This window comes from Parasteatoda tepidariorum, chromosome 6 (assembly GCF_043381705.1).
Source record: "Parasteatoda tepidariorum isolate YZ-2023 chromosome 6, CAS_Ptep_4.0, whole genome shotgun sequence".
Taxonomy (NCBI): Eukaryota; Metazoa; Arthropoda; class Arachnida; order Araneae; family Theridiidae; genus Parasteatoda; species Parasteatoda tepidariorum.
In genome coordinates this window covers 83282498-83308903 of record NC_092209.1, presented here as the reverse complement: position 1 = coordinate 83308903, position 26406 = coordinate 83282498, and the positions used below count along the sequence as shown (strand labels likewise).

Below are 26406 nucleotides of genomic sequence, written 5' to 3'. Positions count from 1 at the left end.
CTTTTTATGATTATTTTAGCAAGCAAAATTTGGAATGAAAACTTGTGATCTCTTACTTTTGAAAAGTTTAGCAAGTGAAACTATTACGCTAATCTTTAATATGGTGTACTTATAATGAAAATTAGTTCGTGTATTTTTATTTAATAATCTACCAAGTGAAAGAATTAGTTGTGTTGAAAATTAGTGATCTTAACTTTTAATGATTAATGTAGCATCCGCAATTTCAACCCTGTATTATAGGCTGTGCAAAATATTTTTCTTTCATTGGCAACATTTTATTGTATAAATTCAAATTTTGCTTCAATTTCATCACACAAATAAATCCTTTAAAATGGATTGCTGTTTAAATTTAGACACAATAGTTTCCAAAATTTTAATATTTGAAAATAATGACTGGGACAATCTTTAAAAACAAACTCACGCTTTCGTAAAAATAAAACTTTATTTAAAATATAAACTATTCAATAAAAGTAGAATCTCAAATTTGAAAATACATTGAAAATTTTAAGACTCTTTAAAAACCAATTCTTAAGTAAAGCAAATTCCACCGGAAAAAATATTCAACAATACTCGTTGCTAAACATCGCCCCTTGTTGACTTCTGTCATCTGATGCATCTGGACGTGGGCACAACTCAAAAATAATCGGTGAAATTTGCCTGTGAAAACAAAAATTATTTTTGCAACAATAAACAGAAAATGCAAGCTATTATTCAAGACTTCATTGAATTCGTTGTTGTAGTTCATTTATATCGCACTATAGCTGCACAATAGGCTATTGGCGACAGTTTGGGAAACATCTCTGAGGAAGACATGCCATCGCAATTTTGATCCTCTGCAGAGGGGATGGCATCTGCCCTTTGGTTCTGCGCCAAGTCTAGCACTTCACGGTGTAACAGTTTAAAGACTAATACCACACACCCTCGGACCCTACGCAGACTGATCCAAGTGGTTACCCACCTGCGCAATGACCGCAGTCAGTAATGCTTGACTTCGGTGATCTGCTGGGAACCGCGTCTTAACGATCAGTCCACTGCTGGACAGACTTCATTAAGAGGAGTCAGAAGTCATTCATCNTGAATTCGTTGTTGTAGTTCATTTATATTGCACTTGTTTTGCACAATGGGCTATTGGCGACGGTTTGGGAAACATCTCTGAGGATGACATGCCATCGCAATTTTGACCCTCTGCAGAGGGGATGTCACCCTCACTTTGGTTCTGCGCGAAGTCTAGCACTTTACGGTAGAACAGTTTAACGAGGACTAATACCACACACCCTCGGACCCTACGCATACTGTTCTAAGTGGTTAACCACCTGCACACTGACCGCAGTCAATAATGCTTGACTTCGGTGATCTGCTGGGAACCGTGCCTTAACGATCAGTCCACTGCTGGACAGACTTCATTAAGAGGAGTCCGAAGTCATTCATTGTCCAATACGAATAGAAATTCAATCATAGGGATTTCTTAGAGAATCAACCCCCTGCTCGCTTCCCCCACCAAAGCTCATTAATTACTGTTATTTTTCTTAAAGATCGTTGTTTATAAAAAAAAATCAGTTTGTAAGTTATATAATTATGTAAACACCATCCAAAAATTTCGTCATTATTTTTTTTAAAATAAAGCCTCCATAAAATATTTTCTTTGCGTTTAATATTTACCAGTTAAAAAATTTAATTTTTGATATATATGATAGAAATAGATTTTAAGTTTTAGTTTTCCTTGTCGCCAATTAGATGTCCACCTTAAGGTGGATGCTAGGGACCGTTGCTCTCTTGGCTTCACTCTTTACATGTCAATGCCTTAAAAATAAATTATAAGCAGTGCAAAAATTCCAATTGAATGGGTAATATGCAGTAGTATTATCTACAAAAATATAAAATGAAAATTTATACACAATTTATGGTTACTTTGAATATTTTTAACCCAAAAAATATTATCAAAATAAGAATTTTAAATATTTTAAATCATTCTAACGAGCTGTCTCTCTATTGAAATATTTAATTTCTAACTCGAATTACAAAATGGGCACATTGTTTCAATGGTACTTAAATTAGATATTTTTCAATCATTTAAAGAGATTTTATTTAAAATAAAAGTGATGAAAGTATGAAAAACACGATTGTTAAAATAAGAAAATAATGATAGGCTATTCAAGTCGCAATTCTTCTCCTTATTGTGTTGAAACAAAAGAGGAAAGTTCTAAAGTAGTACGTAATTGACCGTTTAATCCCTTAATGGGGAACGATAGCGTATTTTCAATGAAGGAAATTGTCTTTAAAATCTATTTGTATAACAAAAACTGTTTTTGCAGCCATTTTAGAACAGACTCGCTGGCATAAAATCTCGCAATCAAAATTTCTAACTTTTTCCGACTAGTTTTTGAGCTGAAGTCACCAATCTCTTGGTTCATACGGACCACGGAGTAGAAAAAATTTAATATCGCCGACTATTACCCCATTTTTGTTTTAGATGTTGATTAATTAAGGTGCATAAATGTGTCCTTCCAAAACAAAATTGGCGTGTTTCAACAAGTTTTAAAAACTACACTAATTGAAAAAGTATTTTAAAAAATTGTGCTAATTAAAAATTGATCTAAAATTGTAGTGATTAAAAAATTATTCTAAAAATGTACTAATTAAAATTTTATTAAGGTGGTAAGTTACAAATAAACACTATTTTTCATAGGCCGCGGTAGCCATCGTTACTCCTGTCAGGAAGGGAAAGATTTCGATTCTCAAAGTCACTAAGATCCACCAAATTCATGCGATATACTTGCTCATAAAATCTATGGAATCTATAGTCTCGCTGTCAGTAGCAGAGCAGTATTATAAGTACAGAGATCTGGAGAAAATTTCCTTCCCCTACAGATTTATCTCTAAATTCTGAAAGTGGTCTCAAGGGTGAATGGTAATGCCAGTGGACTCTGAGCTACGTTGCACTTTCACCTATGCGGTGCTCTCTTGTTAAACGAACTTCCAGATTTAGCTCATAAGGACAAGGTAGGCGAGTTGGGCTTGCACAAGAAACATTTTCCGTAAAATGTTTACTTAATATGGCAACCAAAGATAAGAAATAAAAGTTAAATGATTATATTGATTAATTAAAGTTTACTTAATAAAAATGAAAATGTTAATATTCAATCAGTGTGGTTTCACAACTTGACATTGGTTGGAAATTTGAAGCAACCAAAGTAAAAATCGTTTTTCACTAACAATTCAATTACAGATGAGGCAATTCTTTCGCAGATAATTAATTGACCAGTGAGTTAAAACGCTCATATATTTACTAGAGCATCCGTATTGTTGGACAATATAAGTTTCACGCGTTTCTGATTTCCCGATTCCAAATTTGTCGATATTTTACCGTGAAAAAGAATCTAGCATCAACCTAAGTGTTGGTCACTTTTCCGACTGATTAGAATGCTTAAATTTCGTGCGTCAATCAAAATTTTGATTACTTTTCTTCAAAAATAAGCAGACTCAAAGCTAAAAAAGAAAATAAAAAGTTTTGAAGCTTTTTCAATTTTTGAAAATTTTTGATTAAAAAAAAAGAGAAAACATTTTAACGCATGTCCGTTTGCATGGTGAGAGTTCACCATTTCACTGACAAACGTCAACAGCCAAATGACAAAAAAATTTTTCTGTTATTTTATTTTATAACCGTCGTTGAACAGCCGAGCCAATTTTGGGTTTACGACTACTAATGTTCAATTCCCCAGCTTTGTAATTTTAAACCAATCTAAAAGACAAAGAAACTCCTGGATCAGTAACCCCAGAGGCATAATTTGTTATAGGAACACGGAGGACTTTGTGACTCCACAGATTTAGCGTATACCAGTCACCATTACTTCGACTGACGGGGATCGAAACCACGACCTCTTGGACATGGGCCCAGTGCCCTACCAACCAGGCTATCCCGGCCGTTTTCTGTTATTTGCTGTAAATAATTGATTATCAAAAAATGGTAGTATTAGATCAATAATGGAGTAAATATTTCTAAAGAGAAATAAATTTAGGCAAATCTTAAATTAAAAAAATAGAGTGCATCGCCTTCTTTCCATTACTTTCGAAAATTCCCACTACGTCCTTCGAAAATTTTTTGACATACGTTTTAATTTTATTTTATCTATGACTAAAATTTCCTGTTTATCTATGACAAATTTCCTATTTATTTTATCTATGACTGAAATTTCCCTGACCCCTCCTATCGTATATTGAAAAAAGCATTTGAAATTCATGATTCATGAAATTCATTTAATATTCATGATATGATGCATACATAAATATATATCCAACTTTTAGTTTAAAACTTCATTAAAACTTGACATTAAAAATCAACATTAACATTAAACTTGTTACTTGAAAATTAAAAAATCAAATTTGCACATTAAAACTTGGCTATAGCAAACGATTAACTGAATTAAGAACAAAAATTTGAGTTTCAGCATAAGAGCCGGAAGCGGTTACACTGTACTAAATGTAATAGATATTGCGTACTTAATGTCAAGGTATAAATTACTCGAACGCCAAGGAGAGCTTTTGGATTATGAAACCTTTATCTTAAGAAAGATTATAATTTAAATGAGAAATTTCGCAAATTACGCGAACTTTTGATAACTAAATTTATATAAATGTTTGGAATTCAGTATTCCAGAAACCGATCTGGTCCTCTAAGCTTCAGTTACAAAGTTTTTCACTTGTTTATGTGAAAAAAAGACTTCATATATTCAATGGGAATGTAATGTAGTGAGTTAAATTATTTGTACTAATTTTTGAAAGAGTTTATCGTTCTGGAAGTAATTCCGTGTAAAATGCCTGTTTTTAAAACAATTAGTGCATATGTGTCAAAATTTTCCAAATGCAAGCTTACATTTTGAAGCACTGAGCAGTTAAGAGTTCATCTCCGGTAGATTTTGGCGTAAAAAATTGCTTATTCGCGATATAATCTCTCAGAGACGGATATAAATTCTAATTAAAAAAAAAAAAAAATTCGTGAAGCAAGTAAGCTGTTTTTTTAAATGCATAGTATTTTTTGACCAATTTATAAACCTAATAAAAAAGAGAGAAAATGCCTCTTAAGATGGTTTTCTGGCCTAGAGGTTTAATTTAAGTTTCATTTTCTCACTTTTGTTTTCAATGCAATTTAAGGATAAGTTGTGTATTTGTTTCATGTTTATACTTCGTCATCTTTCCGCTACAATTAAAATTTTCCAACCCGTAATAATAACTTAACGTGTAAAAATTATTGCAAAGATGGCAGTACACGCCGAGCACTGAGAGGCATAGCTCGATCACCGTACTGTATATTCTGAGATATACAAAACCAAAAATTTAACGATTATGTATCAGTGTAGCTATGGTTAAAAACCGAAACAAATCTGACAAAATGTCATTTATAAAAATGGTAGTCATTTGAAAAACGTTTAACAAAAATAGATCTTTTAGGGGCATTTAAACGTATATAAAAAATCTAAATTTTGGATAATATTCGATGATTATATTTTCCAACCGTAGTCTGGCTTCTTTGCTGGAGGTATACGCACGGTGCTCCCAGCGTACTAGGCGATCTGCGTTGCGCCTTTTTCAAAAACTTGCGTTGTGGTGCCAATTCGAATACCCATGATGCTGACAATTCCTATTAAAGAGACGCGGTGGCTCAGGGGATGGAGCGCTTGCCTTCCAATGAGGAGAAACGAGTTCGAATCAAGCGATTGCGGTTGATACGAATTCCGCATCCGGCTTCCACCGACCGCAGTGCTGACGTAAAATGTCCTCAGTGGTAGACTGATCATTGGTTAGAGTCCTCTTGCCGTCAGGCTAACCGTGGGAGATTTTCGTGGTTTTCCTCTCCATGTAATGCAAATGCGGCAAATGTTCCATCAAAAAGTTCTCAACGAAGACAAATTTTCCCCATTACTTGATCCAGGAGTTCACTTGTCTTCTGGATTGGGTTCAAAATTACAAGGCAACGGAGTTGAACATTAGTAGTCTTAAGCCCAAAAATTGGGTCGGCTGTTAACTGACGGTCATACAATAAAATATAAAGTCTCCGTAAAACCGTAATTGAAAATTACCGTAACCAATTAATTGGCAATTTCAACTACATCTTTAATGAAAATGTATGCATTTAGGAGAAAATCTCCAAATAAGCGAATTTAGCGATTCGTTATTGTTCTAGAGTTCGCGCCAACACATCCTGTCAGTAAATTGGTATTTGAAGATAGGCCGAAATACCCCCTGCGTCGTTCGTGAGCTCTCGATTACGTTAAATAGTTTCCGGGCAAAACAGTTCCGCCCTCCTGTACTCCGTAGTGTAAGGTCTAGAAGTATACAATGAAAAATAATCAAAATTTCGAATTATGAATGAAAAATTTGCAATGAAAAATAATCAAAACTTCCCTCCCTCCGAATTATTGCAGATCATTGCTTTTCGAATTTAATTAGTTTTTTCTCTTAAATCAGACTTTTTTTTTGTGGATGGCATTTTATGATCTAATAAAACAATAGAGAAAAGTAAGGTACAATTCTGTCTAGAAAAGCCGTTTAAAACTATTACTAGTATATTAGGTACTTATTACCACCAGTAACTGTTACCACAATACCAGTAACTATTATCACTTGAGCAATGACGTCAGAAATTTAAAAAAAAATTTTTTTGATCACCGAAAGGTGATCACAGGTTACCCATCGGCAAAGTGGTTGCTGCATAATTTTTTTTAACCCTCTTTATTTGCGATATTCACCTGAATTAGTATTGAAAACTATCCAGCTTGACCTGTAGGTTCGAAAACTTCTGATTCTTAATTAAAACAATAAAAACAAAAATATCGTTCAAATGACGAAATTCTCTTTTATTCACAACTCAAGAAGTATTTATAGGATCTCTCTGGTCCCATATCTCAAACATAAACTCACCAACTTATTGCATAACAAAATTAAAAGTGAAATAAGAGAATTATAAAAAATAAATATCAAACAGCAGCTGTCGCCATAGCAACGCATGCAATGACGACGCATGCGCACTGTTTACTATTACTCTTAAACACAGTTGAAAAATGTGATAACGTCCAAATAGGTGCACACGCCATCAAACCCTAAACATCCATTTTTCAAATGGGTAAAGCATTTTTTTACGACCCAATATAAATTCTGCAATTCCTTAAAAATTAATTCTTACCATCGAGTGTAAGACTTTAAAGGGAAGACGTTCATCTTCTTAAAGAAAGGTTTGTTGGAATCATTTTTAATCACTTTAGAAACGACGTCCATTACACCTTTGGCCCTTGACATCGGTTTCTTTTCCCAGCGTATGACGGCGCCAAATATTTCGCCAAGAAAGGAACTGCTGAACACTATATGACTCTCGTGCCAACCGCTCTTTCTGAAATGAATAAACATATTAAAAGCCAAATAAAGATGCAATAAAATTTGTTCTGACAATAGAAATTTTATTGAAATATTAATTTCTTAGGCAACAGTAACAGTAAAAATAAAATTTTATATATCCAGCTTAACCTGTTCTTGCGCTGCCAAAAACAGAAAGGCCCTTTTCATATATAAGGTCGTGAGCGAAGGATTACTCCATTATTTATATGTGATCACGCAAATGGGAATGGTGATACTTAAAATAATTTCATATTTTTAATTAGTATGATTATGATTTATTAATATCAACTAAATATAATTTTTAATGCAATAAGTAGATTCATATTTAATTTAATTTAATTCAATCAGGAATGCAAATTTTTAACAATTGCCATGCAATAATAAAAATCCGAGTAAAGCTTAACAGTTTAAACCAGTTTACAGCCCGGTATATCCTACAATGATGTTTTCCTAATGAGATATTATTTACAGTAACCAAATAAACTGCTTAAATGTCATATTTCCTTAATCATCAACTCTTGTTTTTGTTGAGAAAGCTGTTACAAAATATTGTACTGTTTTTTTCCCCTCAGAGATTTATATTCGTCAAATCAATTTACCTAGAGACCGTACGTAATTTTATACTATGCCTAGGTGCTGCAAATAAAAATTTGCTTATTTCATTCTTTACGCAAAAATGTCAAGAATTGTATACAATGCCAGAATTTCGGACAATACAAGTAAGACAAAGAATTTTAGGATTTTTTGTTTTTCTTTTAAAACGATTGCTCCTTAGTATGAATATTATTGATGACAATTCCTTCATTACATAGTTTATCAATAAGAAAATAAAAATATTTTTTACAAATTAATGACCTTTTGCTTATTTTTTTTTAATAAATGGGATTAAAAGGTTATTTGGAAAACGAATTAAAATATCGTTTTTTTCTAGTCGGCAGTCTGAACTAACTTCTAACAATCAATTTTTTAAAAAAATAAATTCCACCTAACATAATAATTTGTATATTAAGTCTTAATATTTTCTTCTGAACAACCAATATACAGATTATTATGTTAGGTGGAATTTATTTTTTATATACTAAGTGTCAATATTTTCTTCTTTCTGAATGAGATTCTCGGTGCTGCCATCTAGTGTGGCAGAAACTAGACGTCCAAATTAACACTGCCAAAGGTATCTCACCCATTGTGGTGGTCCTGAAGAAGTGGATACCACTTCTGGAGAACGTACTAGGTCTGCTCATGTGTGCGCACTTGTGCAGCTCATTGGAAATTTAAGAAAAATATATAAATAACTGGAGAAAAAAAATTAAAAAAAAATTTATATATATGTATATTTCTTCTTTTAATTAAATTTTGTGTTAGCTTCTATGTAAGGAAATATTTATTAAATAGCCATAACTTGATTGTGCTTGATTGATAAAATAAATTTACTTACTTTCCTTCAATTTTAAATTCAGCATTTCCGTTACTCCCGTAGAGGAAAATGTTTAATATATCCATGCTACCCCACTTTTTCTTATTACTCTTGGAAACATTTTTGTTTTCTTCTTCAAATAATGTTATTTTATACTCAAACCCTAAAAAGAAATAGAATAGTTTCATAGAAGAATACAATAGTTTCACAGAAATAGAATAGAAAAGAAATAGAATAGAAAAGAAATAGAATAGAAAAGAAATAGAATAGAAAAGAAATAGAATAGAAAAGAAATAGAATAGAAAAGAAATAGAATACTCAAGTAATAAATTGAACTTAATAGCAATGAGCACTACGTGAAAAACTTTTATACAAATAAACGGATTTTGCATGAGCTAAATCCGATTAATTAGTCCAGGCGCTATTTTTTAAGTTACTAAATCAGATACAAAAAAAAACACTTTCTCTGAAATTACATGCCTCTCAATATTCGGATTTTTGACCATTAGAATAGGGGGTTCAAAACTTTAGGTATCTAAATATTAATTTCTCCTTTTGCGTACTTTGCTATATCTCAACAAGCTTTTAAACAAACCGAAAGATTATTGTACTCATAATTCCATCTAAAAAGCTATTTTTTTTTAAATTATTTGATAATGGTCGAAAAATTGTAAGTTAAATACATTTTTGTATCATTTTTAGCGTTATTCAAAATTTGGAATCGATTAAATGGTTTTAGATAAATTCTATTTTGAAACTATTCAGCGTAAAAATAGTGAAAAATTTGTAAGGGACCTAAATTTTTAACCTTTCTCCCGCTTAAACTATTGGTATCATAGAAATATTTTGATGGTTAAGAATTTAAAAAAAAAACTATTTTAAAAAAAAGGAAGGTTTATTAAGATAAAGTACGTTTCTGTATCCGATTTTTAAAGTATCATTCGCATGCATTAACTATCATTTTTAAAGTTAATACTTCATCTTAGAATATTAGAATATGGAAATCTATCTGGAATATATCTTATTCATCATAAAATATGAAAATTGAATTACTAGATCAAAAGTTGCTTTCTCTTTTTTATTCTGTGCATTGTACTATTCGAAGTATAGTCTGAAATAAGAAAATTTAAAATTAAATTCATTGTTTTTAACATAAAGTTCTAACAACTAATTTAAAACTAAACACTTTAATTTGAAAATGCGTTAAAACTTGAATTTATATTGAAAATGAAATTTTAAAATACATAACTTAAATTTAAAATATTATCCCTTAAAATATTGCGTGTTCTAAAAATTATCAACAATTTGAGAAATAAATTATAGAAACGTGGAAGATAGAAATGTAAAGTTTGAAGAAACCTGGAACATTTTCTAACCAGTTTCAATATTGGTTACAAAGACTTATCACATAGCACTGTAAACTGAAAGAAAAGGTTTAAACTTTCTTTTCAAAGCAACCACTAAATGCAGAAACATCGTGGTCTGGTCTAAGGACAAAATTAAAGGACCCTCCTGCTTATTATAGTTAAAAAGTAGACCGCTAGGTTTACTATTATAACTAAATATTATCATAGTAGTAAACGAGCCGTGATGGATCAGAGAATAGAGCGTTCGACTTCCAATGAGGTGAGCCGGGTTCGAATCCCTGTGATGGCTGGTCGATACGAATCGGCATCTGGCTTGCACCGACCATTGTGCTGGCGTGAAATATCCTGAGTGGTAGACGGATCATGGGTCAGAGTCCCCTTGCCGTCGAGCTAACCGTGGTAAGTTTTCGTGGTTTTCCTCTCCATGCAAATGTGGATTAGTTCCATCAAAAATCCCCCACGAAGGTACATTTCTCCCAATACTTGATCCAGGAGGTCTCTTGTCTTCTGGATAAGGTTCAAAATTTCAAGGCTGGGCAGTTGAACATTAGTAGTCGTAAACCCAAAAATGGGGTCGGCTATTCAACGACGGTTATAAAATATTAAATAAAATATAATAGTAAACCTAGCGACTGAAGACGTTTTGAGATTTTTTTGAGTAAGCAGTCCATTTGTTGAACTAAGTAATTCTGTAATCTTTGGGAAATAATTATCTGGTTTCCTGAGGAGAACGCTGCAAACAATGCATTCAATTCTCCTTCGTGACTTAAAACAAAAGTAATTTTTTCTTCAAATCTTTGGTTATTTGTGTAACATTTGCTATATATGAAGGGGTCTTTAGATATTGGATTTAAGTTCAAAGTTTGGAATATTTAACCTCGCTGTGGAAGACGTACTTTTAAAATTTTTTAATCAAACAACATCAGCCCTTGTACTTTAATTCTGAAACCTAGAAAAAATATATGTCCGCTTTCTTAAAAAAGAAATTTACCATTTTTTACTTCCCCCGGTTCGTTCTCCTCTAAGTGATATTTTTATAATTGTTGGTCATTACGGGGCCATTTGTTCTGTAGTGCATCTACCACTACAAAAACACAATTCCAATTCACTAGTATTTAAGACATGTTAACTAGATACTATGTTGGGGTACCTTTTCATAGATGAAGGTTGACATTGTCGATAACTACTATCCCCACATTGGTGACTCGGACGTGATGAAAAACCTCTTACCTTGACAGAAACTACCACTTCGATTTGAACACGCCTATTAAGATTAATTGCTCGCATTAAACAATTAATTTGTTATTTGTGACTGCGACGTTGTCCACCTCCTAGCGCTGTTGCTACTCAGTCTCTATCACACACACCGTCGGCCTTTATACACTCGATTGCTAATGGAAACACAAGAGCGACCACGAACGTAAACTTAATACAGCTCTCACGATCAGTATCCAAAACTACGGTGATCTTAAAACACCTCTACCAGGTTCTCACAAAAAAGCAATGAATCAACCTGTGGCAGCCCGTTCATCGAATTCCATCGCAGATAAAATTCTGGTGAGGGAGTACTGTAGTGTATCTACCACAACAAAAATACATTTCCAATTCACTAGTATATAAGACATGTTTACTCTATATAATGTTGGGGTACCTTTTCATAGATGAAGATTGACTTTGTCGATAACTACTATCCCACAGTTCTATATAAAGTGATTTTTTTGAACTTCCATTAAAGACTAAAAATTGAACTTACCGCAATATGGCGCAGTATCGGATGTAAGGAGATAATACTTTGTTCCATTGGCGTAATTTCTTTCCATGTCAGCATGATAGCCCATAATAGCACAATTTTCGTCATCCACACCACAGAAATCACATTTACCATTGGAGAAGGATTCCCAGTCTGAGCACTTATAACCAATCATCTGACAGTGATGTTCGTTAATTGAGTGAGTAAATAAATGTGACGCCTTCATGTGGCTGCAAATCATATTTCGAACGCCTAGAATTAAAATAAGAGTTCAAATTTCATCTGCTTTGACATTTGATTAATGACTTTTTGCACCATAATATCGTTCAAATTTGTGGTAACCTTAATGTTGTGAGGACTTAAATCATGCAACCATACCTCTTTAATTTTATTGCATGATACGTTCAATTTAAACGAAATTTTTTTTCTTAAGGTTCCGTCAATTTGACAGTTAAGGTTTCCTCAAATTTGCACCGTTTTCTGGTTTACAGTAATAGTTCTACATTGAACTGATTCTTTAAGGTTGTTCTGAATGTTAATAAACTTAGGAGGGAAAATGTCTGGTAGAAATATTTAAAACTCCATACTTTTTTTTAAACATAGAGATATATTTGAGTAGTGATATTGAATTGACATAGTGATTATACACTTTCAAACTCTTTATTTGAAATGTTTAAAACATGTTACTTAAGACATATGCTAAGCTTATGTAAAAAAGATTTCACGCAACCATGAAGTAAAACATTCAAGAACAAAGAAAAAACGTACATTGGAAATTAATTTAAAGCCAAAAAGATAGATTATTATGAGTGATCATCAGTGATGATGATGAATAATCATGAGTGATAAAATTTATTATAAGTAATTACTTAATAATACCTAAATTTATATTAAATTTACTAACATTATTAATTACTGACACAATATTAGAAAAATTGGTTCAAATATGGTATAATATCAATATGGTATAATATTGGTATAATATCAATAGCTTGAACCATAATAAGTTACAAATTTGCTGCAACTTTAAGATTTGAAATCGAACTGTATGATCAGTAAGATACAAATTTGCTGTAACTTTCATAAGGTGTAAAATAAAACAATGTTTCTGTGCTACTTGAACCATAATATGGCACAAATTTGCTGATACTTTCATAAGATTTGAAATCAAACTGTGTGATCGTTGAACTACAGTAAGATACAAATTTGCTGCAACTTTCATGAGGAGTAAAATTAAACAGTGTTTATGTGCTACTTGAAGCATAATATAGCACAAATTTTCAGATACTTTTCTAAGATTTTAAATTAAACCATGTTTCCGTACAAGTTGAAACATAATATCTTGTCAACTAATTTCATAAAAATTAACTGGGCATTTCATTTAGATAAAGCGCATTATTTTTGATTCATATGATCTAACTTTTCGAACAGTGTACTCTTTCACATTTTTATAAACTATTTTTGTACTTTTTCTCTCATTGTTTTTAACATCTTTATGCTAGGTGGCGTAGCGAAATTTTCTCAGGTTAAAAAATAACCTCAGGATAAACATGCTTTCAATCAGATTAAATAAACGCTCTGTTGAGCATTAAGTTATGATGTTGTGTATTTATTTAAAGCTTCTAAAAATCTTTCACTTAAATTGTTAAAAGGCATCCATTTATTCAATTTATTTCGAATTAGTTTCTGTTTTTACTTGTAAACAGGTAATATTAACAACCCCGTATCATTTATTAAATTAGACTTATAAATATTCAAAAAATGTTCCGAAGAAAATTTATATGCAATTTAGATAAAGTTATTCATCTTTCGCTTCAATGCTCAGGCATTACCTATTTCTTATTTATCAATATAAATGCATTCAATTTATTTCTTACTTATGTTTACATTAAATATGGTATATTTAAAAAACATTAAGCTAAACAATTTTAAAACAAAATATTTCATGATTTACGAACTTAAAATAAAGTTTTAAAAATTGAAACTTATTTTAAAAATTTTACCAAAAGCCTTCAATTTTTTAAAAGTTATAACTTAAGTTTGAAAGTACGGAATTGTATACATAAATAAGTACATTTTTCAAGAAGGGAAAAGGAAAAAAAAAACTGTCATTATTGGATGATTTCATTTGTAATCTTCAAATTTCTATAATGTAATATACATTAAAAACAAAGTTTATCTTTTGCTAAGTTTTTTCTAAAGTACTTTCGTTGAATCACATTGTAGGAAATAGCTAGCAAGCATAATAAATTCGTATTTCTAAAGCTTATCTTTTAGTATTAAATGTCTGCAAAGTACTTATTTGTATTACCTGATGATGCGCTTCAACTTCGTAATTCATTTCCCCCCATATCTCTTACTGTTTTTGAGAAAGGAACGGAAAAGACCACCAGATGCACTGTATACGGTTTCATTTTGTAACCCATGGCCATTTTATTTTACATTGCCACCACGCTTATAACTTTAGATTAAAACTTAGTTTATAACTTTTATCGGGATTTTATAAGTATACAAATTATTAATATAAAAATTAAATAATGCAATATACAAATTATTAATTTTTCGTCATTGGGCTACTAGTGACTTTGCGTTATTTGAGTTTGGCGATTGTGAAATGATGAATTTTCAGGTGGACTGATATGTGTTAAGGGAATAGCAAACGTTGTGACAATTATCGTGTGGGTCATAATATGGCTCAAATTTGCCGCAACCTTATCAGTATGTTCAACTCTGTTTCGGTTCAAGTTGAACCATATTCACGTGTAATCAAATAAAGGCCTGCTTAATTTGCACGATATGGTTGATATTATCCTATTTTATGGTATAGTTAATTTTTACATGGTTAAATTAAACTGTTTTTCTGTTCAAGTTGAACCATAATAGCGTGTAACCAAATATATAATGGTTTAATTTGTACAATAATGTCCTTCAATTTGACACCTTTTAAAGCTGTAGCAAATTTTTACGTAGTTAAACTATGTTTCAGTTCAAGTTGAAGCATGGTAGTATGCAATCAAATTCAGGATTATTTAACTTGCCTGATTACATGGTTCATTCAGGCACCTTATAAAGTTATAGCAAATTTCCGCGAGATTTTTATATAAACCTTTCAGAACAGTGACTGCGCGATTCTTTCTTCATAGTAAACTGTGTCATATTAAACTTGCCTTTCTTACACTAGCGGCCCAAGGTAACACAGATGTGATCTCAATATGGTACTTCCATATTATATCTAGTATTAGTAGGTCGCTACTCTTTATGTGGACACTCTTGATCTAGAGGCTCTTTACCTAGAGACTCGTTGCGTGGAAACTCGTTGCGTGGAAACTCGTTGCGTGGAAACTCGTTGCGTGGAAACTCCTTGCGTGGAAACTCCTTGCGTGGAAACTCCTTGCGTGGAAACTCCTTGCGTGGGTGCTTTTCACGTGGGTGCTCTTCCCGTGGGTGCTCTTTACGTACATATAAATATAGAGAATGCGTTTTTGGAGAAACACTTCTTTCTTCTGCAAGTCCTGAAAGTGTTAATATTCTCCGACATTTCTAACAGAGTATGGAAAAAAGCAGTTAGGATAAGAAATAGTTAAAATATTAATCTAAACGAAGTACCTTCGACAATTCCAAATTCTAGAAGAGCTTTCAAAGAATTCGAAGCTGTGCAACCGGGCTGTATTTCGCCACCATTCGGATAAAAATCCACGTGACCCAATGACTCCTCCATTCCAATACCTTTCAGAAAGAGAAAAAAAAGTATTTTAGAAGTTATCATTTATAACGGCTCAAGAAAATTTAAATTTTTTTCAGCATACCCCCAGCATCGGTGTGAATAACATCCACGAAATGGGCATCAGAAGGATCTAGTTTCTCTCGCGGTGGTAAATCCTTGAATAAATAGGTTGCAGGATCCAGTCCTGTTTAAACAAAATGTATACATATAAATGAATAATTTTTTTAATAGCACCAAACAAGTAACAGAGCTTTTTGAATACATAAATGTGTAATTGAACAGTGGTAAACAGGTTGCACGGCAGAGCGCCAATAAAAAAAAATTATATAAATAATTAAACTGTGCTAAATAAATTGCAGGATTCAGCATTATTAAATAACTGAATAAATAATTAAGCAGTATTTAGCAGATTAACGGAATTGACTTTGTTAAAAAAACATGACTAATCGATTAGTGTTAAATAGCGCTGCAAGTCTTATTTCTTATCTTATTTTTAAAAAAAGTTATAAAAATAGTAGGTTAGAAGAACTACCTCGATTCTATAAACAATTCAGCAATGCTAAACAAGCAGGGGTATTCTTGTAAAAAATAAAAGAATCGTTCAAAAAAGCTAAATGTCAAAGTTACAGGACCCAGTTCAGCTTAAAAAATGTGCAGAAATAATTAAGCAGTGTCAAACAAATTTTAGGTTCCAAATCGGTCACAAAATAAAATAAAACTGTACAAAGCGAAGTTGCAGAATCCGAACCTGCTAAAAATACACAACTGTTTAAAACAGGCTTCAAGATTCTTGTATAAATAATAAATTAAAATTAATAAATACTTCAGTTCCGGCTCATGCTGAAAGTATATAAAGAGCTCATTTTTAATTTTATAGTACAGTGCGCAAGAAAAAACGAATAACCCTGAATAACTTTTGATCTAATGATTTGAGCTTGACGTATTTAGACTCAATCATAAGGTGATGATTTCATATATGCTAATTAATTAGAGTAGGCGATATTTTAATTTACGAAATTTGCACTTTAACAAATTATTGTGGTTTTGAATTGTTAGGTACTCAAATGTTTACATCGTTTTAAAGAATATAATTTTACATGTTAAAATACAATATTTAAACGATTTTAAAAATTTGCGAAAATTGAAAGAAATGCGAAAATAGAATACTGTTATCTTATAGTTAAAAAAATAATTTTGTAGTAACTAATATCATAATCTTAGAACTAGTGAAATAATGATATTTGATAATTCAAATCATTACCTGTTATTCTTTTTAAACCTTTTATTCTTTCTCCAACATAACCTGCAACGTGGGATCCAAGACTATGACCAATTAAATGAAACTGGCTTGGCTTAGCTCCGAAATTATTCTAACGTAAAATAAAAACTGCTTTACTATTTTTATTAAAATATTATGGGAATTATAATTTTTAAGTGTGTACATTTTGATAGAAAAACGTAAGGTTAATGAAGGTTTCGCTATGCAAACTATAAAAACCTTTTTAAAATCGGTTTTAAGAGCTTTAAAAATACGAATTATCTACAAAAAAAAATTATCGAAATCGAATAATGAGCATTTTTCCTTTTCTGTCATCTAAGATAGAAGTTCGTTAGCTGTCTGCAATAAAATTCTCTTGAAAAAAAAATTTAATCTAAATTGAAAGATAGAAAACGATTTTAAAATGCGCATGTAATCGTTTGCTGTAGATAGTTTATTATCGCACTTTCACATACAAAGAATAATTTATCTTCATGAACTTAATTTGTGAGTTAATAACTATTTTAAATACATACTTCTTGTCAAAACGAGTTTCCTCTAGCAAACTAGTGGACGCTGGCGTGTCTTATTTTAAGGTATAAATTGTCATTTTGAACAGTTTATTACTTTATCTAAATTAAAAAATTTGTTTTTATAGATCGAAAAGATTTATATTTATAGATCGAATTTAAATTAAAAGTTAGAAAACGATTTTGGAATATGTATGTAATCAATTGCTCAAAATTTTTTTTAATTCTTGCGTCAAATACAAAATTAATTTCTGTTTCTATAAACACAATTTATCTATTTATCTGACCAAAACAATTTTAAAAACTAATTTCTTTTTAATCAAAACTGCTTTCTGGTCAACACGTATAAATCAGTGTGTCATATTAAGGTAAAACTAGTCATTTTAAACAGTTTATTACTTTAGTTATTTAATTTAAAAGTTAGAATCAAAATCGAAAGTTAGAAAAGGATTTCAAAATGCTTACGTAATCGTTTGCTGAGAAACGCTTATTATCATCGCTTTCAAATGCAGGAATAATTTATGCTTATATAACAATGTAATATTAAAAACAATTTTAAAAAATTAGTTTTTTTGTCGTCAAAACTGATTTATGTCAGGCAACAAGTAGAAATCGGTATGTTGTAGATGGAAATTCCACAGTGTTTTCGATTTTGGAATAGTTTTGCTTTTAAACTATTCCATAATAAAATAGAACACTGTATGTATTTATATTTTCGACAGTATTAAAATAAAAATAAGTGATACAAGAAATTTAAAAAAGAACAAATAGTTCAAGTTTTTTTATAGTTACAAATGTCAGACGAATTGCCCTTATATTAAACGACAAGATATTTTTAATTAAGTCTGGTCCTCGTTTTTTGTATTTTTACACTGTCAATTGTTAAATGTGCATAAACGCATTTGCTCTTGTAGCATTTACATCATCAGTAGTTTATAAAATATCTTAGGTATGCGGATGACAGGTATTATACCCTTAATCACGTGGCCACCAAGATTCCCGAACCTAACACATTAGGATTTCTTCCTTATGGGGTTGATTTCCGAAGACACTGTTTAGGAACTACCAAAACCGAAAAGAACTTAATTTTGTTTTTCGAATGCTCTGGGCGTTACATGAAGTAACGCTATTTTACAAAAATGCTATTTTCCTAATTTCCGCATTTTAGCAATTCATAACTATTACGATAACTATTACGACCAGTGATTTCTATGCTAATTCTAAAAATGGTACAAAACGTCCACACGAAGAATTATTTAATTTTATTTTTTTTATAATATTTAAATGTTATTCCAACTCTGTCCAACTCCTCCTCAAAAAATTTTCCATAAATAATAATTAGGCATTAATTTGGATAATTTTCATCTAAGAAAAATATTGAAAAATTGGTGATTTGTAAAAAAATTGAATAACTTTCAAAATATTTCGAATTATTTCTGTCTTATAGCCAAGCTTTTTAACAAGTTGTTGAATTATATAGTTTAAAAGTATAACTTTGCATCAAAAGTAAAGCAATGAACCTTTTTTCTTTATTTTCTTGGCGATAGAGTTTTAAAAAACAGGGCTAAATTGGGCCGCATTAGGAAAAATTGGAAGTTTACAAAAACTTTTAAATTTACAAAAACCTTTAAATTTAACTTTCAGTGTTAAACTTTTTTTAAACTGAAAGTTAACATCAAACTAAAAGTTAAATTTAAGAGCTTGTCATAGAGCAAAAAAACCAACAAAAAAAATTGGTGCATGTTTTTTTTTCTTTTAATTCCCGGTGTCTATTATAATATTACTGTGTAATTGAAAAAAAACAACGAAAATGCTTTACGATCGATTCCGAGAAAATTGGGTTGACAATTTTTCTCCTTCTATTGCTAATGCTATGAACTCTAAAACAGAATTTCAAAACACTAATAAAACAAGATTATTTTTTTAAAAAAATTTTTTTGCAATGATATATGAAAAATATGAAAATATCAATTTTGAATTTTTTTGCCTTTTATGTTGATTTTTCAATTGCTCGGCAGAATAAGTGTAATAGTTTCGAGGACAAATCTTTCAAATATGATCACTTATTTCTTCTAACCGTGTATATTAAGGGTGATTATATTATTTATACTCACAATTAATATATTCAATAGCTGTGATATTTCATTTCCAGTTTGTGCCGTATTTGCAGCAGCTTGAGTATAAGGTAGAAAATTCCCAACGCTCCAATCCACTAGAATCACGTTAAAATCATCGAGCATCAAAAACTCGTCTTTCATGTGCTGGAAAAAAAATAATGTAATTAGATACGTTTTTAAGAAGATTTAATCTTACGAGTCAGGCATTTCCATAGAAGTTGAATCTACAGCTTAAAAAATTATCAAAATTATCGATTATCATCTAAAATTATCAACTTAAAAGGCAGGCAATCAAGAACTTTTTTATAATATAACTTGTTAAAAAGAGTAGAGTCAAATAAAAAATCTGAATAACATGATTTCTACTCATTTAATGTCAATCTTTATGATTTGAAAGATTGATCTTAAGGAAGATAATTAGGTTAATTTTTAAGTTACGAAATCTTCATTCAAAAACGCCTCTTTCATGTGCTGAAAAAAAAAATAATGTAATTACATACGTTTTTAAGAAGATTTAATCTTATGAGCCAGTCATTTCCATGGACGTTAAATCTAAAACTTAAAAAATTATCAACTTAAAGACAGATAATCAAAACCTTTTTTAATATAGATTGCTAAAAAGATGTAAGTTGAGTAAAAAAAAATCTGAATAACATCTGTTCTATTTATAGGATTTCTACGCATTAAATGTCAATCTTTATGGTTTGAAAGGTTGACCTTAAGCAGTCTAATTATTTAGGTTAATTTTTAAGTTACGAAATCTTCGAGCATCAAAAACTAGTCTATCATGAGTTCAATTTTTTTTTTTAATTACATACGTTTTTAAGAGGATTTAATCTTATGAGCCAGTCATTTCCATAGACGTTAAATCTAATGCTTAAAAAATTATCGAAATTAACATCTAAAATTATCAACTTGAAGACAGGTAATCAAGAACAATTTAATATTATAGATTGTTGAAAAAGATGTAAGTTGAGCTAAAAACAAAATCTGAATAACATCTGTTCTAATGATTGGATTTCTATGCATTAAATGTCAATCTTTATGGTTTGAAAGGTCTCTAAATCAATAATTTTTTTTTACGAATTCTGATTTCTCGATTATCGAAAATTGAAGGTGCGCATAATCTGAAAGATGTGATTCCAATGATTTGGCCAGGAATCGACCCCCTATACATTTATTTTATTTCACCATAGTTTGAGAACTTTTAAACGAATCGAAAAACTTGTGTCCATAAACTTGAGTCCACACTTGTGTCCAGAAAAACTTGTGTCAAAGATTATTCCATTCCAAAAAAAATTTTTTCTTTATTTATTAGTTGTATTAGTTGAAAAAGTCCTGAACTTAAGGATATTCGAATTTTAAAGAGAAAAGTAAAAAAAAATTAACAAAATTTCAGAAGAGTAGTTTTTAAAATATAAAATATAACAAAACCCTTTTTTCTTAAATCATGATTAAACTATTGGTATCTTTTCTTCCAGATTGTAGAAACACCCTTTTACTTTCATATTTTATTTTATAAACGTCATTGAACACTCAACTCAATTTGACCAATGTTCAACTCCGTAGCCTTGTAATTTTGAAACCAACCCAGAAGACAAAAGAACTCCTGGATAAAGTATTGGGAGAAATTTGCCATCATGGAGGACTTTTTTGATGGAATTAACCATGGAACTAACTATTTTTGTTTCATGGGGAGGAAAACCACGAAAACCTCTTATGGTTAGCCCGACGACAACTGGACTCTAATCTATGATCCGTCTACCACAGAGCATATTTTACATCAGCACTGTGATCAGAGCTAGCTGGGTGTGGAATTCGTATCGACCTGCCATTGCTGGGAATTGAACCCGGATCATATCATTAGACGGTGACCGGTATTTATTCTCTAAGTTTCTATATATTACAATTTTATATCCGTCGTTGAACAGCCGGCCCGATTTTGGGTTTACGACAACTAATGTTTAGCTGCGCAGCCTTGTAATTTTGAACGAATCCAGAAGACAAGGAAACTCCCGGATCAGTCACCCCCAGAGGTTTGATTTGTTATGGGAACATGGGGGACTTTGTGACTCGTCTGATTTAACATGCACCATTCACTACTTGGACATGGGCCAGTGCCCTGCCAACCAAGCTATTACGGCCTTCTACGTCTCTATAGTCAAAAATTCAAATCTGTCAGAAACAAGCTATATTCTTAGAAAATACGTTTTCGTTTCTTATTTCTCAACAGCGTATTTAAAATCAACCCTATGAACCATTAAGATTTGCGCTTAATACGTGAAAATCTAAGCATTTGAATTGAAATTATTCGATGATTTTTTTTTTAATATTTTTTTTTATAATTTGTGCAATAATAGGTTGATCTATAGAGATCTATAATATGATTGATACTCACGTGCATCCATTTGGCGATTCTTATTTTGTCTAAAAATCCGTGAATGATGACTTTCGTCTCGAGACGAGGATTGAAATACCGCAATGATCGCAGATCACTCATATCTAGTTTTTTCCCTTGCGTTCTAAAATCTGGAGTATACAAATCAAAATTGGAGAATTTTCGACTTGATTTATGCTTACTGGGAGGTAAATTCTCTGAAAAGAAAGTAAATACTCATGCATTATGAAACGTATTTTTTTTTTAAAAAAAAAAGTCTTTGCACTCTGAATAACATTTGATTAAAGAAGTGAATTTTATAGAACACATGCATTCTTCAAGGTTTAATAGGATTACTTGAAATGTACTTGTTAAGCCCTTTTTTTCGCTTTGATCAAAGTGACTAGGCGAAGTTTCGGCCTCTATTTATCGTGCCCCTGATATTTCCGGGATGGAGAGTTCAAAAGTAACTTGCCAAAACTATTAAAACAGTGTATTTTTTATGCCCGGAATCAAGTTTATTTTTGAATCCATACACCAGATGGCAGAACCAGACTAGTTGTAATGTGTTTGGAGATATTTTATTTTAAACTAGATGTCAAGCTCTTATCAAATATGTGATCTAAAAATGAGCCTAAAAATTAAAAATGATTAAATATTTTGTGCATACACTTAGTTTTATCTAACTTTCCGGAATGAAAAAAATATTAAGAAAGTTTCCTGCAAAACCATGCAACCATTAAAGGGTTAATCAAATCAATCTAGACGGAATTTTAAGATAAAAAAATGTGACTTAACCTTCTTTGTTTTCAATGGTTTCTGATTTTTGATCTACAGTATAAGATAGTGCAGAGAGAGGTAGATCTATCCTATGTTTTAAAACACAAATCTTGAAAAGAATGCAGATCATTCTAGAAGATATCAGGAACATCACAATAAATTTATTAAAAAAATACTTTTTAAAAACTAACGTAATTTTTCTGATAAAAGTAAAAATGTCAATTACGTCATATAAATAAAAATAACTTTATTGACATAAAAACTTGTTTAACATGAATCTCACGTTTGAACAGAATATAGAGTTAGATGCTTCAAGAGTGAGAAGTAAGCTATACGCCAAACTCAAACGTAATAACGTTCTTGCAATAACGAGTTAATCGGTGTTATAAACTAAGTCTGGTACATAACCAAAACAAAATCTAAGGAGGAAATTTCACTGGCTTGATTTGGAATTTTTATGCATGGGAACAAGATGTTTATCACCGCTTTCATATATCTGTATAAATTAGTTCGGTGAATAATTTCGGTAATTCTTAATTTATTCATTTAAAAATTTATGGTGTATAAATACTCGATTTAATATTTAAAGCAAATAGTTACTTCATAATGTATTTTATTGATTGGTTAAATATCTGAACAAATACCAAAGTAATTTTGTAAACTAGATAAATATTTTAAAAAAAAAAAAATCCTTTAGCAATTTTACTAATAAATTATTTTAAAGTATTAATTTTAAGCCCCTTGTTAAACGTGTACATTCTTAAACACGCAAGTATGTGCTATCATGCATACACGGAATGTTTGTAATCATCATAATAGATATACACTTTTAGAATTCTTTTTTAAAAAAGTCAGCGATCATAAATTAATATTTAACCGACAGTAAAAAAACGTCATTGAAATCTTTTAAATTAATATGGAGATTAGTATTAAAAACATAAAAACTTGTTTGATTGCAGGTAATGTGACAGACGTCTATTTACAACACTTTCGAGTTTCATCTGAAAATCAAACTTTTAAGTCAACAATCCGTAATGGGAATATTTCTGAAATTTCTGTATTCAAGTATTTTGAAAATACATATTAAGGATGGAAGTTACTGATATAAATAAAATATTAATTATGTAAGTACTATATTAATTTCACAAATGCTACATTAACCATACAAATAACATGTATAACCTCTTAAACACATAACTTTTTAAATAATATCAATCAATCATCTTTATTTATAAAATTCATAAAAATGCTCTATCGGTCCCCAAACTCGTTTATTATATAATTGGTGCCATTTGTTCTCAAGTTCATTCAAAAAGCTTCATAAGATTTCATGGCAATATTTCCTTTTTCTCAAATTGAGACAAATAAATTTTTTTAATAATCATGAATTATCGGGAAAAATACATTGCTTAAAATCTTGGAGCCCATTAAATTATAATATTTATAAATTTTTCTGCAATATCAATATAACATGAACCATAGTATTGCTATTCTTAAACTTTTTTATTGACAATGTAACTTCAACTTGAGAAAAATAGGGTTCAATTGAATACCTTCAATTTAAATTCCCGAGTAACACTCGTTGTAATGGAAATCACAAACTGCAATAAAAACCAAATCATCTCACCTTTGTCGCGTTTTGTAGCAGTTTTTTCAAGAGTTCGAAGTCCATTTAAAACCGGTTGGGTTATACCATCCATATCAGAAGCCAGGAACCTCTCCAATAAAAGTAGGCACAGTATCGCTATAGCTGTCATATTAAAACGCATACTAATGGATAGTAAAGTTCCAACAGTACATCGAGAACTAATATTAAGCTGGATATAATGTTCAACAGCACTTAAAATGCATTAAAAATTTCGATAAATTTCACAAAGTTCCGTACTCGATGAAGGTAAAAGTTCTGAATTGAATTTCAAAGTGTAGAAAACGCAGTTTCCGGTTGCCTATTTTTGCAAAATTAGCCTGGAAGGAGGACTTGAATGACAGCAGGCTCTCCAGAGCCAAAACGCTGTCTCCCCGATTCGCCAATAGCGTTGAAATGGCAGTTTGAATCCCACCGTAGACCTAGACGTGTCTTCTCTTACTTGTGTTGTATGTTCTTCAACTTGACATGCACTTATAAGTCATCTTTGTAATGTGCAAGCGAAACTTCATATATAAGTGTAATTATGAAGAAATAAATAAAAAGCTCAGGTGCGGTAATGTCTAAGGTTTGAGAATGGTTCAGAGATGGTTGTAATTTCAACTTGCTAAGCCGTGAAAATTTGTCAAAACTTACAAGCTAATAACACACTATTGTTTGATCGAATAAAGTATGAAAATGTAGCAAGTTAATGAAAAAAGTTAAAGCTTGTATGGTGGTAGAGAAGGTTGCATGTTCATAACCCGAATTCACTGAAAAGCATTAGTACTTTTTAGAGAAAAGTTTATCAGGCAGCAGCTGACCACTTTTTTTTTAAAAAAAAATCGTTTTTACTAGTATTTCTAAGGCCTTTTTTTGGAGGAGGAATACAATTAATTCCTCAACTATGGAGACAGCGCATTAGCAGTTCCTTAAATTGAGCACTCTGACATGCTAAATTGCACAGTCTGAACATGTAGGTACTTTTAGGTGCTTTTAGTTCCGTCGAAGACATGCCATCGGAATTATGTAAGGCCACTTTCTCAATTTAGACATAATTCGAAGTAAGAAGTAGAACTTCTTCAGACCCCTGTACTCATGGTACTGCCCAGTGAGCAGTATATCGTATATCTAGAATTAAACCCCGTCCCCTCTGGACCAGAGTTCGATTTTCCAGCCATTGGGCAACTACGCCCTAAACCTATGAATGTAGCTCATTTAAATCTCGCCATTACCCTGGATCTAAATTGGTGTTTTTTTTTCAACTGAACAAGAATTTCTAAAAAGTTTCTTGAATTAAACACTTAAGGCTGCATATATGTGTGTACGGAAAAATAAGTCAAGATCTAGATGGCCCGTTAACAAATTTTTCGGATTGTCTTTCATAAGATCAGGAACCGAAGTTACTAAAGACATCAGCGCAAGCAAGCTAATACCATACCAGGATGCCGTTATGGCTCAGCAGGGGATAGAGCATTTGCCTCCCTATGGGTTGCATCCCTGCGATGGCTGGGCGCTATAAACTATGCTACCGACATGCATCAACCACAGTGCTAAAGTAAAATATCCCCAGAGATAGGTGGAGTATGAGTTAAAGTCTCCTTGCTGTCAGGTTAATCATAAGTTTTACGGTTTTCCTCTCCATGAAACGCAAATGCGGGTGAATTCCATCAAAAAGTCCTCCACGAAAGCTTGATACAAGAGTTTAATTTTACCTTATTTCGTAACCGTAGTTGAACAGCCGACTCAATTTTGCGCTTATGACTACCAATGTTCAACTCCGTAACCTTGTAATTTTGAACCCAATCCGGAAGACAAGGGAATTCCTGGATCAAGTATTGGGAGAAATATGCCTTCGTGGAGGACTTTTTTTGATGTAACTAACCCGCATTTGCGTTACATGGAGAGGAAAACTACGGAAACCTTCCATGGTTAGCTCCTGACAACGAGGGGACTCTAACCCATGATCCGTCGACAGCAGAGGATATTTTTCGTCATCACGGTGTTCGGTGCAAGCCGGATGCGTAATTCGTATTGACCAGTCATTGCAGGGAATCGAACCCGGTTCACCTCGTTGAA

General features: G+C 31.5%; 1 protein-coding gene across 1 annotated transcript; it reads right to left on the bottom strand.

Annotated features, from left to right (window-relative positions):
• Positions 1-423: 423 nt before the first annotated feature.
• LOC107441942 (inactive pancreatic lipase-related protein 1) lies at positions 424-24715 on the bottom strand. The gene is made up of 10 exons (XM_043050647.2): positions 24331-24715; positions 21945-22141; positions 19544-19690; positions 16903-17011; positions 15724-15825; positions 15524-15643; positions 11921-12169; positions 8822-8963; positions 7178-7381; positions 424-657 (listed from the first exon to the last, which is right to left on the bottom strand). Exons 1-10 carry the CDS (start codon positions 24470-24472, stop codon positions 561-563), a joined length of 1509 nt encoding a protein of 502 aa, XP_042906581.1. The 5' UTR covers positions 24473-24715; the 3' UTR covers positions 424-560.
• Between the last annotated feature and the right edge of the window lie 1691 nt (positions 24716-26406).